General features: G+C 43.7%; 1 protein-coding gene across 1 annotated transcript in view; it reads right to left on the bottom strand.

Annotated features, from left to right (window-relative positions):
• The window catches only part of IGF2R (insulin like growth factor 2 receptor), a 56849-nt gene extending 42575 nt beyond the window's left edge, over nt 1–14274 (bottom strand). Inside the window, 3 exon segments of the mRNA XM_036380012.1 lie at nt 269–393; nt 5779–5912; nt 14168–14274. Of these exon segments, the coding sequence (XP_036235905.1) occupies nt 269–393; nt 5779–5912; nt 14168–14274 (366 nt within the window).
• Between the last annotated feature and the right edge of the window lie 2258 nt (nt 14275–16532).

Below are 16532 nucleotides of genomic sequence, written 5' to 3'. Positions count from 1 at the left end.
AGTGCCAACCATGTAAAAGAACTGAAGACAAAGAAGAGCCCAGAACCAGAGCTAAGCTGCAGACCTGCAACAATTTTCTACCAGAACTGAATTTTGAAAGCCACAATAAATTATGACTTTTAACTTAATAGTAAAACATAATTGGCTCTTCTTTAAGCTGCGAAGCTCAGTAATCAGTACATCCAAAAGCACAGCAAGTCTCTTTAAAAAGCAAGTCAGAACTACTTGTCATTTCCATTGAAGATAACAGCACATTATTTAGACTTACCAGTGTTTTCCCACAAAGGAAGTTAATATTGCTTTGAATTTGGTGTTCACTGCCTTGCTGCAAGCAGTTACGTGTAGTGTTGAGCTCCAGAAGACTTTCAGAAACTTTCTGCAAGGCTAATTCACCTAGGGTTTAAAAATGAGAAGGTGGGGGAAAAAAGACTGTTATAATACAACACCTTCCTAGAAGCTCAACAGACAGGGTCTAGTTTCAACCACTGAGCAGCACAGGAGATACCAGTCCACTTGAAGACAGTACAACTAAAGATCTTTGTGGATTTTCTGATTTGGAAGATCAGATCCAAGTTAAGATAGTATTTGACTCTCTCGTCACACTTGTACTTTCTTAAAGGTTTTTAGCAAACACTTTCTAAAATAAAAGTAAAACAGCAGGTGCTACTACAATCCAGTCACCTCCTTAGGAACAAGGAAAGCTGTTACCAACTAGTTTCAATCACAATTCACTCCTTCCTCCTACGAGTTTCTATTTATCAGTTTCTCAACCTTTATATCATTTATATTAATAGCATCAGCACAAGATGAGAGAGAGTCTATCACAGAATGGTTTTTGTTTAGAAGGGAGCCCTCTGCAATAAGCAGGGACATCTTCAACTCTATCAGTTGCTTAGAGCCCTGTTCAGCCTGACCTTGAACATTTTCAGGATGGGGCATCTGCAAACTCTCTGGACAAACTTGTTCCACTGCCTCACCACCATCATCACTAAGAAATTTATTCCTTATATCTAGTCTGGATCTACCCTCCTTTGGTTTAAAATTATTACTTCCTGTAATAATTTTATTAAAGAGGTAATAATTTCATTTCCTCTAACTACAGGCCCTGCTAAGTCCTCATTTTTCCTTATGAGCCTCCTATAAGCACTGGAATGCTGCAATAAGGTTTCCCTGGAGCCTTCTCTTCCCCAAGCTAACCAACCTCAACTCTCTCATTCTGTCTTCATAGGAGAGGTGCTCCAGCCCTGTGAGCATTTTTGTGACCTTCCTCCAGACCTGCTCCCACAGGGGCATGCCCTTCCTGTGCTGAGGACCCCAAAACTGGATGCAGTAGCTGAGGTGCAGTCTCACCAGAGAGAAAGGAGGGGCAGAATCACCTCCCTCGACCTGCTGGCCACATTGCTTTTGATACAGCTGGCTTTCTGGGCTGCAGGTGCACATTGATGGCTCTACTTAATCTTTAATCTACTTAATGAAGAACACACTGGTGCCCGTGCACTGGCACTCTCTGCAGACAAACCCAGCACAGATCCACTGCCTCAGTGCAAATCCCCCATCCCCTTTAGCACAGCTCACATGCTGCATGATGAGTAGGGGCAGTGCTTTGTCACTGCACACTGCTCTCCTCCCCAGCACTTGACATGAAGGGGAAAGGTGGAGCACATTTCAAGTCACACTGAGCACCAGCTCAGGCCACTGAAATGTTCCTGCTCAAGCCCATTTTGGTTAATATTAAACACCAAGTGCTTTTAGACCTTACATGCTAACACCAGCCTGTTCTTTTTTTTTTTTTTTTTTAAGGAAGTAGATTTTAATTCTGCAATGAGTTTGGTTTGAACAACAGAAAATACTATAAAGTGTGAGCATGGATCAGCTTCCCTGTTACCATTTTAGTTTATGTCTACACTAGGGAGAAAGCAAGTCGAATCTGTAATCATTGCAGATAGCAGCTTTGCACTTAGGCCAAATGTTATTTCATTTTAAAAAACACACTTGTAGGAACTTTGCTGAGCCTGTTACCTCCTCACTTAAGGCAAGGAAAACTACACTGCACCCACATAAGGCAGCCTAGAGAACAAAAGGGGAGCAGAAGCCAAAAAACTGTGCAGAAAGATCATACATGTGGTTTGTGCCTTTGTTATTTCCTGTATTATCAAAAGGCCATCTTCAGGTTCTACAGCTTCCAGCACTGATGCTAGCCAAAGTGCCATGCAGCTGTCTTAAATCTAAGAGCTACATACTGCTTTGAGAGCAAGAGTGTAACTTATCACATGATTGCTTAGAAGACACTGTCAAGGTGTCCCCTTTTCTTCCACAGATTAGCAGAAGGAAGCCAACACAACTTTCTAGGCAAGAGATGTATATAGTAACAATATGCACATGACTTAAAACCCCTCCAGTTATAAATGTATACAGCTACAAGCTCCCATTTAGCAGGGAACTTATGGCAGCACCATCTGAGGACTTCGTGCTCTGTATGCACTAGCTTCTCTCTGTGCTAAAAACACAGTGCATTGTGTTAAAGGCACTTCTGAGCTGATTCCAATTTTCTCACTTAAAGTAATATTCAAGAAAAAACAAGTTTAGCCAGTAAATCTTGTTTACTACAGGCCAACACATATGCTCTCTTCCCCTTACATGCTTACAATTAGTTTGAGAACTTGCTAAAAGTCTCTTCAGTGGCACATGCCTCATCACACCCTTGCTCACAGGGCAGGGAACATCAGCCCCTCACATGATCAGCTTCCTTCCACAGCTGCAACCACTTTTACTGTAGCATCAAGCTCCCTCTACAATCATCACTCATGTTTCTTCATGCCTTCAGAGATATGTTGCTTCCACAAAGCAACACTACAAATGCAACACTACAAAAAGCAACTTGCTACAAATCAGCTAGTACTGTTCACAGAAATTAGTACCAAATACTTCATATTACACAGGTGTGCTAAATTAGTACCAAAGGCACTGTCCACAACAAGTTCATTGACTCCATCTGTTTAGCTACTTAGCAGGATAAAGGCACTCATGGAAGGTATCTAATCAGTTGTCCAGGAGAAAGAGGGACTTAGGTGGCAGCTATCATTTCATGTCCACTCATCCTACAGCAGCTGGACAAAGTGCACCTTCCACCATCAGGTTAAGAGACACTTAAAGTAATAGCTCCATTTTCTAGGAGCAGTCCAAGTACATAGCACATGAGCCACTAGGCACCATGGTAAGCTGAAAAGTTAAATAACTACCATGTAATTTTGATCCTCACTGATGTTCATGAACTAAACATTTGCCTACCCTTGAAAACTTCTAGGATTTCTAATCAATAAAAAGCAGAGGAGAGGCCTCTGGGGTCTCCATGCAAACCCTGGTATGTCATTGACACACAGTTATGATTAGCCACAAGGCTTGCCTGGGATACAGGCTGATTACTGCCACAGAGCATATGGCCTAAACACCCCTCAAAGCTGGGGGCAACAAGCAGTCCTACAGCTGTCATCCTCTGCACAGCTAATATATATTAAAAAAAACCCAAACAATTGTTTGCACTGTTGTTTGTTGTTTTTTTTCTGGAAGAATGAAGAAGAGAACTGATTTAGCCCATATCTGAAGAAAGCTTACTACTTAAAATTTATCAGTTAACAAACTGCCCTTCTTCCCCAAAATAAATGTCCTTCATCAGCCCACAGCTTTGGCATACAGGTAACCTCATGTCATCTGGATTGCTTGAAGACAAGTATGTGGTTTAGCTGGTTTAGGTAACCAGGAATCTACACCTGCCTAGACCTGGATAAGAGAGATTCCTCTTTTCTCACTAGGAGTGATTTTTTTTTTTTTTTAACAAAAAAGTTTGATGACCCATTAGCATGATCTAAACTCAGTGTGATGGTGATGAAGCTTCAAGACATTTAGAGGCATGAGCAAGAACAAAACTTGGACAATTTGACCAATTAAAAAAACCAAAATTCAATGACAATGTTAACTGCTCACCTTGTTTTTGCACTTTATTGCAGGGTAGTTAAAAACATATCCCACTTGAACAAGATTCATGGCTTAGCCTTTGAAAGTCATTTCAAATTGCCATGGCAAGACCACAGTATATATCTATTGCTAAATCCTCTTCCACTCAGAAGCACAGAGGCACTCAGGAACTCAAGGTTTGCACACAGAGGAATATTTGATACTGCTCAGTCACCACACAGCTCTGTTCACCCTTCCTCTCTCCACAAGAAGTGTGCAACAAAACCTACACAAGCCTCTAGTTCTCACACCTCCCTGTGGAGAACAGACTTCCTCAATCTCACTCCACCTGCCACATTCCAGTCTCACCCAAAGCAGCATGTTAAAACAAACGCTCAGATGCTGCTTTCTTTTCTAACCCACAGGCAACTGAAGCCTCAACAACATATGAGCTGAGACCCCCATCAGCAGAAAATAAAAATGTTTTTCATTCCTAAAATGTACAATAAGAAGAACAGCATCAAGTGCTCTAACATGCCATACTCCTCAGAGAAGATGCTACACTACATGCAGTTGCAGTTTGAATACAAATGCCATCTTACCAGTCATCCCAGAGAACTCTGGAGCCTGAATATACCTTTATTCATGCACTCAGCGATTCTGAAAGCCTGGGTGCCAACATTAACAGTTTGTTTGAAAAGCACTCATCGACCATAGACTAAAACCAAAGTATCTCTACTGTTAATAGAGAGCTGTGGGGAGAATGGCAGCTGACTAGCTGCTGTGCATTGGCATACAGATGAGAAACTTTCCTCCTCACCACATTCTGGCAGTTCAAGCTCAAGCAATTCAATGAAGAATCATAGCTGCTTTTAAGAGCTATGTCTTTAAGAGCTTGTCTGCCAATGGCTGGCAAGATTGGCAAGCACGTTAAATCAGACTTCAGATCTGCAGATACTATGAAGCAGTCTGAAGAGATATTGCTCTTCAGAATGCTATTACTTTATTCTGTTAGAACTTACAGTCAACCGTGAGAAAGCCTCTTGAACAGTACTCATATATTATTGTATCATTAGCCAAAACACAAGGGCAACCTTGAAAGCGACAAACATGCATGAAAATAAATCACATGAACTCATGAAAAAATAATACTGTTCAGAGCACAAGTTGCTTCTGACTGATGAAATCACGTGTACATGTAGAGGAATACGTCAGTTTCATATTTAGATCAGCATGCACAAGTCCGCCTCTCCTCAGAATACCAAGGACATCTGTGAACTCCTGAAGCTGACACCAGATTTCACAAGTGTAACCACACCAAAGAACTGCATGTAATTAGCTTCCTTTCCGTGTGGAACAACTTGAAGATGACACCCCAGACCCTTAGCAATACTCCCAAGATTGCATTACAAAGAGTAACCTGCCTCTGAACAAAGACCTGACATTACATCAGGCTAGGCTGAGTACATTTTAGAGCTGTAACTCAAGCTCTGTCCTGTGTTCAGTATTTACAAAGTCGTGCACAGCCGATACCCTGCCACAGGTAGATGCACTTATTGTACCAGAGGTAGCCTTGCATACTTTCACACTAGATTACAGTTAACTAGAGCGTAAGATACATTTCACTGTCCCATAAAGTCATTGTCTACAATCAGATCATGTTTTACCAAATCTCCCTAGTAAATCTGCAAAAAACCAAAGTTGTACACAGTTCCAAGGTGGGGGGCAGTAGGGGGAAATCTTTGCTAACGCATCAAACTTTGCAACAGTTAAAAGATCATCCATTAACATGGTACTGAACTACCTACAAGACACTTACATACTTACCTACAGACAGATGGGTATTCGTCTTCGTGTCATACGCACAGACTGCACTTGTCCTTCCACACTCTTCAACACCAGAACAGAAATTTATTTTATAAAGCACCTCTTTGTCTGCATCAATTGCTTCCCAAGTGTAACTGAAAAGACAAAAATGCCTGTCAGTTGGTATTCAAATTGTCTGAATTGAATCTCATCTAGATACCAGTCCCTGAAATAACCAAGTTAAAGGCTAAGAGCACCACTAACTTAAATTCCTATTCATGTTCTATATTTGTAAATGCCAGAAATAATTGCTATTTTGTTGGAACTAAGAGCAGAACAGATTTAGCCACTTGTGGAATGTAACATCGAGTCCATTTTTCCCTGTCTGGAACACCCAAGTATCCATTCTTCCCCATCAAATCTCTGTGAAGGCTACCCTAAGGATCATCACCTGTGATATGTTATCCTTGACAGCTCAATAAATTTCTCAGATGACTTTGGCAGGCTGGACACTACTGCACCTTAGTGTTCTGCCCAACAACAGTGGCAGAAGTGCTAAGTCTATGTGGAATAGAGCAGTAGAGTCTCCCAGCTTCAGGGTCAAAACTGGGGTTGAGAGTCTTACAGGATTCTGACCAAAAGATGCTAACAGTGCTTATTAGGGCCTAGCTGCACCTTTAGGCATTACATATATGTGAAAAACTGGAAACCAAGCAGGGCTATCCTCAAGACACCCAGTGAAAGATCACACTACCTAGCTACAGGCCTATCAGAAAGCCAGCTGTCTAAAAACTGGAAAAGGAACACGAAGCTCAGGTTAAATATAACCAGGAATAAATCCGAGTAACAGCGGAAAAAAAATGAAATGCAGCACAGTTCAGAGGCAGAGCAAGGATTCCTTCCCCTCACAGCAGGCAGTATGACTGCAGTGAAATGTGGTCAGTTGCATGACACAGCACTGCTCAGTTTTGAGGCAGGCCCAGGTCATCTAGTTTAGAGCCAGGAGCTCTTTAGACAGCCTGGCTTACTATCAGGGTGCTCTGGCCAAGCTCTGTTAAAAAAACACAACTCAATAAATGTTTGCTGTCACCTTGGCTCAGCTATCCCTCTTCTGGCACTGGCAGCAGCCTACATCTTCTGGACACTTGATTTTTGCAACTTAACAGATTCCCCAGCTGCCTTTCTATTCCAAGTGGAAACTTCAGTAGGATTAATACACATTCATCAACACATCAGAAAACTGAGGACACTACAGGGACTTATTAGGCATTCCTGTTATTTAAAACACACAAAATTTAGTGCACCTATCTGACCCACAGAAGCATTTGTCTTAATGCACAAATCTCAGTTGATAAGAAGCTTCACCCATCAGGTTTTTTTGCCTTAATCTCTAGGGCATATGTGTTGCACCACTCAGCATTATCATACTCCAGATCCCCCCAGGAGGAGAAACCATTCCTGTTCAGCTCTGAACTTCCAGTCCGTGGATGAGAAAGGGGCAACAACAGTTTATCTACTTTATTTTAAATTTTAAATCCTCTGAGAATTCCTCTCACACCCAATGCATCCCATATCTAATCAAAGAGCCAGCAGTAAGATATCACATACTTTTCCATTTTAATTACTGACTACGGGGCTCTTGGATTCCCTGTACTACAGCAGGGAATGTTCAATTCAGACTGCTGATGGCTGGAACAAGTTAGGAACAAATACAAGCGCATTCTCTGTGAACTAAAAAAAACAAAGCAAATCTTTATACATTAGCATAATATTATATTTGAGGCTTTACATCCTAATATAAGGGTCAAAAATAACTTGCCAGGTATTGAGTCATACCCAAAGCATCAATAAGTATGTATTCAAGGACTGTGTCTCTGTCAGTCCTAGACAAATACTTGCCATTATTCTTTCCTCATAAACAGGCAGACCTGACCTTTTACAATCATACTGATTAGTTCTCTCAGCTAGTCTGTTGCATTTCTGAAGTGGACAGAGGCAATATTGATGCAGGAGGATGATGAGAATTTAGCTACAGTACAGAATAACCAAAGTTCAGCAATGGAATAAAGCTTCTCAACACACAAAAAAAAGAAGTTAGAAGAACCTGACTATCTTCAAGAGCTCTGAAAACAGCAAGAGATTAAAATCAAAGCTTGTTTTACATCCAGGATAAAATGCATTTCAATCCAAATTTCTTCACAGTGAAGTTCCAGAAAGTTAGCATTTCTCAAATTGAGAAATGAAAATTTCTGAAGGGCTTCAGTACTCTTTTTATTTTTTTTTTTTGACTGGTTTTGGAAGATGACAAAAAGGTAACATATAATACTAAGGCACAATGTTTTTGATCAATCTGGGGTGTTCTTCAGCATGTTTTTGGTTTTTATAGAGACCTTGTAAGCTAAAATCTATTTGTGAATGGAACAAGAATTTAAGTCCTTCACACAACAGAATTATCACTCTGAGATTAAGGTTTTGCTTTTCCAGTTCCATGTTATGAAATAGAGGAAATAAGCATCTTCAAGTCAGTTCACCCACAGGCCAGAAGCAAAACAGAAACAAGATGTGCAGCTTACAGAACAGAAGCAAAGCAGCCACTGAAGCCAGACCCTCTGCCCTGTAACAGGCCCCTGGACAGGGAAGGTTGAGGAATCCTTCAAAACAGTCTGCACAAAAGAAATATGAAATCCCATGTTCAATCATGTTCCAAACCACAACTTCAGGGGCACACAGAAGTGAACATCTAGTGCAGTTTCAGAGTAGTATAACTTTCATAGATGTTACAGAGACTTCTATTTTTTCTAATGTGTAGGAGGAGCAAGGTAGGATTTATTCATTGTGAGTAACAGTAGCCCAGATGTAGCCTAAGCAGCTGTTCTCACAGAGATGCAAAGTACTTTCACAGTAAAAGCAAGAATTATTCCTCACACAAGTAAGACTCCGGGCATTAAATCAGTACCTGCAAATAGTTTCAAGTTGCATGTGCTCTACTTTCCAGTAAGATACAAGCTGACCTCTGTACTGCAATCCATAATGGAAACAATCTGTTGGCAACCACACTGCCCATCCTGACCATGTGACATGGACTGGCTTCCTCCAGCCTGCTCAGCACTCACCTCCACCAGTGGTGATGCCTGATGTAATCACCTCTTTGCCAGGGCCAGAAGAAGTTATCTTGTTTGAAGGGCTTAAGCTACCCTGCTTCAATGCAGTTGAGCTAGTTAGGGAGCTGTTATATCAGCACCTTTAAAAAGCAACAGCCACAATGGTGGTGGGGGCGGGGGGCGTGATGCATCCTCTGATCCAGGGGGCTCAGTACAGATGCCATCTCACAGATTAAACCATTCAAACAGCCATTTCTGGAGCAGTTCAAGGTCAGGGCTCAAACATGCTGTCAGCCCTAAATAAAACTGTCAAACAGTTATTTTTGCTGAAACCACAACATGACGCTTGTTTTCTGATAAACCCAACTGCGAGCTATCCCACAATTAAGGGATGAAACACACACCCACGTCAATCCCCCCAGGGCAGGCTCTCCTGTCTCCTGCCAGCGTTGCTGGCCCAAGCACCTGACACAAGCTGGGCCCAGGGACTGTCCTCTCTCCAAAGTAACTCAGCAAAAACAACAGGTGCATGTGAATGTGTGTAGAGGGGGACTAAGCCTGGCCAGTTCCCCGTCTGGCTCACGGTGGTTTCTGGCCATGCACCAGCAGCAGGAGGCACAGAAGGAGGCAGGGCCAGCTCAGACCACTGTCAAAAGCAGTTGTGCAAGCAAGGTCCAAATGAGTTATTGGGAATAACCCTGCCTGCAGGTCAGTCTTTTCAGCTACCTAGCATTGTTCTTGAGACACTGAAGCAATCATATGAAAAAGAAAATTAATCTACTTTTTGGCAAGCTGCAACATCAAATGAGAGCTCTGTTTTTTTTAACAAATCAAAGAAGCAATATGAAAAAATAACATGAGAAAGGGAAAAGCAAGCCTAGTTTACTTTGTGATGAGAAGCTGAGGCACTGAAGTCAAGCAAGGTGCAAAAGGCTAACTCCTGTCACAGCAAGCGCATCCTGTGAAAAATGCCAATCACTTGTTTTTAAAATTTTAAAGGTTTAATAGTAATAAAATGGTTATAAAAATAGAAATATAATTACAGTAATAATAATTTGGACAATTTGGGTTAGGAAAATATGACACAATAGAAACAAAGAGTTACAGACATCTGGGTACCTTTTTCTGGGCAAAATAAGCCTGAAAAAGGACACCTGCTAACAAAGGATTAACCCTTAAAAACAATAGCATGTTGCATACTCATACACCTCATACACAATGCATAAATTCTATTCAAACACAGGATTCTGTCTGGTCATCATCAACTTCTTAATCCTAAAGGCATCTTCAGGGCTGAGCAAGGCAGGAAGAATTTCATTTCTTTTGATAAATTATTTTTTTCTGAAAGATTTAGGTGTCTCGTGGCTGCTATTTCGGTGCAAGTCCTTTCTTTAAAAAAAGTATCTTACATAGCATAGTTTCTATTTTAACCTTATGTTATAACCTAAAACTATATTTAACACACAACTTAAAAATTAATACAGAATAACTTTCTAACATAACACATGTAATACTAATTTTAAAATTTGTGAAAAGCCAATCATAAAATATGCATTTTTCACAATCCCAATGCCAGCGCACTTTGAGGCCTGAGTGCTAGGGAACCATTTCAAATCAGCAGAGCACCAGAGAGACCACTGCCACCAATCCCCAACAACAGTTCAAGCTTTTTGGCTCTCAAAGTGTCACCCACGGGATGACTGCTGGAGGAACAGCGCACCCTGCTCCAAAGGGCTGTAAAGCACAGTCGCAAAGAATCATGTGTTCCCTCTCGGGGGAATGCACTGAAATAGCTCATTTTGCTGAGGGGGTGTTGTACAGACGACCTGGCAGAGAGACAAGGCAACCCACAGCCACAGAGCTGGAAAGCACATCCACATGTGATTATGCAGCCACACGATTTTGTGCCCAGATGCTTCTCAGCTATTAGAACACTGCAGAGATTAAAGAAGTATCCAAAGCTCTTCACCAGCAGTTTCAACCAACACAATCTCAGGCAGACAAGATCCGAACAATTTCCAGGATGGCCACTGTAAATTTGAAGCTTCAGCTTACTTGCCACAGAAATTACTATTAAATGTGACTAGCCTTTTCACACAAATGTGTACAGTAAAGAAATCTCTATGTCAAAGCAAGCTCTCCTTACAGAAAATGAGAGCCTGAACAGTACAAAGCACAGCCATCATTATGCCTCAAGAGCTTTTTAATGCATCCCTATCCAGGCATAATTCTGCTCTAGCTCACCCGTCCCCTTTTCCAGCTGCCACGCACACTGTGTATCTTCAGGCAAGTTTTCTTGCGTGTGTATCATGCATGAGAAGCCTCAGTTACACTACAAGCTCTTCTGCTTTTTGCATCCAGAAGACATTTGGTCTTTCATGCTGCACTCTAAACCACATCTACTACACCATTTCAAAGAATGCTTAAGAAAAGGGGTAGCAACCTGGAGTTTAAGTAAGCAAGAGCTATAGGAGGAGGCTCATGTGCTGAGAAATCACACTCAGACACTACAGTGGCAGCTTCCCAGGCACGTGACACACCCATTCACATCAGTATATAAGTCCAGTAATATCTTATTTATGACATCTCCCACTTCAATATGTCAAAGCACTTAATAGAGCTGAATGAGTGCACTCAAAGGTCACCTCTCTGTACTCAGCACGTGCTTCTTCACCAAGGCCAAGCTTGGGCTTTCAAGCAGCACAGATGAGCACAGTTGTGGTTTCAAAACAAAGGCTGAACAGACAATGTTTTGAATGAGCAAAAGTGTAGGTACAGTCAGCTGTAGGAGTTGTTATTAAAAACTACACATTTAACATAAAATAGAATTGACTTACAACTCCAAAATTTGGAGTCTGTGTAATAGCAGTCTTGTGTTGTTCAGCAGTTTGAGATTCCCTTACATCCACAAGTCAAAAAATCATTGAAGTTATGCATCAGCTCCTATCCTTGCAACGGGGCAAAAACATCACCAGTCATTAAATCACCTCTCATCCAGTATAGATTTTCAGGCAAAACAGCTCACAGAGGATGTAGTTTGTATTTGCTGCTCTACCATCACACTTAAAACATATTCTGCTTTTTCTTTAGAAAGAAAGGAAAATTACACATCAACTTTTGCAGTGTAATGTAGAAGGTGAACCCAAACTGTCGAGATTTCTTTTGAAGTAGATGGACTTAAATAACATGTCACAAAATTAACTCTGACTCCAGAATTTTTCCTGCATTGTAACGTGAAATATATAAGGGGAAGAAGAAAAACTGGGAGAGACCAAGCTGGCCAGTAACTTCCTATATCCAACCAGTTCCCTGTGCTCTTTCCCAGGTACTCATAAGGCAGCAATCCTGGAGAAACCTCTACACAGAAGATAAAAAAAGAATTCCAACTGCAAGTCACATGACAGCCACAGTCAGCTGTCGGAGCGCACAAGAACAAAGGAGAAAGCATAACAAAATCAGTGACTGAAGCCATGCCATTAGACAAAGTTTCAGGGAATGAAAGCTTTCCTTCTTTCCTAAGACCATCCAAGCATAGCAGCAGTAAGGCTACACAAAACAAACAATGAAAAGCTCCAACTCAAGTTTAAGTAGCCTCATGCCGCAGTTCTTGCGCAAAACAGTTTTGACACCTTTCCTCCTCCCTGCAAAACAGCTTTCTTACTCTTACTTAAAGGAGAGACAGTGCCCCTTCTAACCTCCAGCAATTTCCTTCTTTGCCCACCTTCTGACACTCACACACCAGACACAACAGCTGCTGCAGTTTCACCAGCCCTATTACAGCACACAAAACCCAGGGCGCTGTTTTCTTAACAGCTGTAAAACAAATAAAAACCTTGCTTTAAGCCAGTATAAAAATAGGTTGGTCAGGGACTTGTCCTGCACACCAACATTGTAACTTTTGGCTGGGAAATCCACCAGTAGTGTGTTTGCATTGCCTGCATCGTTCCTCACTTGGTAAAGTTTTTTGGCAACTGTACCCAAGAAGAAACTTCACCACAGAACTCCATGGGGACTTCCCACCTATCAGAGCACAAGTTCTTATTTTTTCTTTTACCCATTATGGATTACTGGACATAAATCCTCCAAAGCAGTTTTTTCCCCACCACGGCACAACAGCAAATACATGTTTTTGAAGCAGTCCATCTTAAAAGGAAACCTGCTGATTGTGCTATCTACGTGCAAATTATTTCCACTTGCCAGTAACAAAATGAAAGCAGCTGAAGTAATTTGCATCCAAAATGAGACTGCATGTCTCTCCATAGGACTCTCAAATATTCCTCTAGTCATAGACACACAACAAAGCCAGAGAAAAAGGGAAAAAAACCAACAATAACAAAAATCACTCATCAGAGTAGCTAAATTCCCTCCAAAAGCTACACAATAGTGCCTTGATTCTGCAATAAGGGTGGTCATCTGACAAAACCACAAACCAATTTTTGCCACCTTCATGGGTTATTCTTGCAAGCCAACCTACATTTTCCCCCCTTTTTTCATCATTTAAAAATATCATATTGCGTATTATATCATATCCCAGATTCTGCCAGGTGGAGAGCCCATTCTCTCCAGCGATCCAACCTCTGCCCGTAGTGCTACATTCACCCTGCTACACTGGTGCTTCCACAGTGACACTGATTGAAATAATGTGTTCTTGTATGCACTCCGCATATTCTGGCTAAATAATTAAGAAATTAAGACTGGCGAGATATTGGTGCTATATTAAATTCACGGATGAAACTGGAGCAGAAAAATGTCATGACATGAATAATGGTGCCATTTGCACGTGCTAAGTTTCCCAAAGCTTTCTTAACTCACCTGTAAGCAACCGAATAGCTCATGGTGATACTTTTAGCAAGGAGCCAACTCTCAAGTGACATCCCTTCCAAACCAACACCACTTTGTGTTTTTCAGACTAGACCGACCACAGGCGCCTTGCAGAGCGCAAGCCTACCCATCCTCTCGCCCGCAGATTTCCTGTATCTGCAGAGACCCACACAGAGAGGTCCTGCAGGCAGCGGCCCCTCAGGCTCCCAGCCCTGCTGCGCCTTCGCCACGGACCAGCCTCGGCCTCACGCCGGGGACACGGCCGCCACTTCCCCCGGAGATTCCCCCCGGAGATCCCCGAAGGCCTGACCCTTCCCGGGACGGGCGAGCAATAGCCCGGGGGACCGTGCCCGCGCTGCCGAGTCCCGGTGCTGCGCTCCGCGGAGGGCAGGAGCGGCACGGGCACCAAGATACACCGCCCCTCCCTCCCCGTACCCCCCGGTACAGCCCTTCCCCAGCCGCCCCATCGCGTCCCAGCGGCCGCCTACCTGCACAGGTCCTGGTAGGAGTCGGGGAGCGCGGCGGCGGCAGCCGCGGCGACGGGCGGGAGCAGCGCCAGGAGGGCGCCGAGCAGCAGCGAGGCCATGGGCGCCATGGGCCGGGCTGCCCCGGGACGTCAGGCGCCGCCGCGTCATGTGACCGCCGAGCGCCCCGGCCATGTGACCGCCGCCGTGCGCGGACAGGACACGGCGCTCATGTGAGGCGCGCCCCCTCCCCCCGGGCCGCGCGGCGACGGGGGGACACCGCGACAGCGGGGACACCGCGACAGCGGGGACACCGCGACAGGGGGGACACCGCGACAGGGGGACACGGCGACAGCGGGGACACGGCGACAGCGGGGCACGGCGACAGCGGGACACCCGTGTCCTCGGGGCTGCTGTCCGGCCGGCTGAGGAGCGCAGGGGCCCGGCCGGTGGGGCGCGCCGCCAGCGGGTTGCAGCGTCCCGGAGCGAGTCCCGCTGAGGGCAACAAAGGTGAAGGGACTCGAGCAAGTCTTAACAAGGACAGGCTAGGGGAGCTGGGCCTGGAGAAGGGATCTCGTCAATGTCTGTAAGTGTGTTAAGGGGGAGTGCCGAGAGGGTGTTCCAGGCTCTCCTTGTGGTGCCCAACAGTAGGACAAGAGGCTGAAACTGATTCACAGGAAGATCCCGCTGAACACCAGGAAGAACTTCTTTACTGTGCGAGTAACCACGCACTGGAACAGGTCGCCCAGAGAGAGTGTGGAGTCTCCCTCCCTGGAGATTCCCTCACTGGAATCACCTGTACGCATTCCTGTGCCATGGGCTCTGGGACCACCCTGCTTGAGCAGGGAGGTTGGACCAGATGACCCACTGTGGTCCCTTCTGACCTGAACCACTCTGTGATTCTGTGGCTTGGTGCTTGAGTCAAAGAAATGCTGTTTAGGAAACGTTAAGTGAGGTTTTAAATAAGTTATTCAAAATGTACAGCAAAATCTTGTGAGAGATCAGGAGACAAAACCCATTAGGGACAAAGGCTGAGGAGGCAATGACAGTGGTTAGTTGTCTGGCTGCAAGAATTATTACTGCAGCAGGGATGCTGGTGTGGTGTGGAAATTGCCCCCATTTCAGCAGAGGGCAGGAGGGGAGGCTTGCACAAGGCAGCCACAGCCTTGTCAGCAGGAAGTGAAACACACACTGTCCTACCTCCACTGCCTCCTGGCCTACAGAGAAAAGTGACCCAGCCTGGAGCTTGCCTAATTATCTCCAGAATTTAGCAAATTTTAACTGCAATGTAAAGATTCAAGAAGGAATTCATTAGTAAATTTTTATGGAAGTGCAGTTAAGAAGAAAAGCACCTTTGAGAGTGGTAAGTGGCATAAGGGTGGGAGAGAGAAAGAAAACTAAAAGTTACACTCATTAAACAGACAGCTGTCTTCTGTGAAGAAATCCTGTTCTCTAATAATGAATACGTTCCAAAAGCCGTTTGCACAAAAAAAAAAAAACACCCAAAAAAGGCCTAAGACTGAAATAGTTTTTCTTGCTCCATTCCCTAGCATCCATGAGAATGAGGCAGCACTGAAGATCTGCCTCTCAGGCAGTTCAGCATGGTTCCAGGCTGCTGTGATCTCCTTCTCCTCTCTTTTCTCTCAGATAGAGCCCAGCTCTCTGGTAGCATTAGCTCTGCAGCAGGGCAGGCAGCTGCCTGAAGGTGCTGCCCTGGCTGAAAGCTGGCACACTATTCTGATTGTTTTGTGCAGGTTTGCAGCTGAACCTCTCACCTGACTTGCTAGGCTCACTGCATATCTGCACAAACACCAGCAGCAGCTCCAGAAGGGGCAGAGGAACTGCAGAAAAAGAACTATTAAAAGGGACTGAGTAAATGCTATTGTCCTCTGCAGTTTTCTACTGCAATATAATGGATTATTGTCAATTCTTTGTCTTTTATTTTAGCCTTCAGTGGATTCCTGAAAGTTCTAAATCTGATTACCCAAGAATCCCTGTTGTCTGCTTTTAAGACTCCAGCCTGTATAAAGAGAAGCTTGATGATACCAACTCAAAGGCTCAAAAAGACAAAACAAAAGCAGTTGACAAAAAGAATACCAAGTTTGTTAATTTCTGGGGTTATGTTTCTTAAACTTTGCTGCTTTGCTGGCAGGACTAGCATCACTCACTTTCCACAGAGCAGTGCAAATAGAAGAGACTTGGTGGAAATCCTGTCTCTGCTTACCAACTTGAATTAAAAATGTATCAGCCAGGAAATTCACTGCAGACAGCAGAGCAGGCAGACATTCTGTAGCTGCTGATCCTATTAGCTACCCAGGTTTCTGCAAATAGGGCTTTATCCCTGAAATTTTCTTTGTGTAGATTTAAGTACCTAAATACCACTGAAGAC

This window comes from Molothrus ater, chromosome 3 (assembly GCF_012460135.2).
Source record: "Molothrus ater isolate BHLD 08-10-18 breed brown headed cowbird chromosome 3, BPBGC_Mater_1.1, whole genome shotgun sequence".
Taxonomy (NCBI): Eukaryota; Metazoa; Chordata; class Aves; order Passeriformes; family Icteridae; genus Molothrus; species Molothrus ater.
Note: the sequence above shows the minus strand (reverse complement) of the source record. Positions and strands in the feature narration are given on the sequence as shown.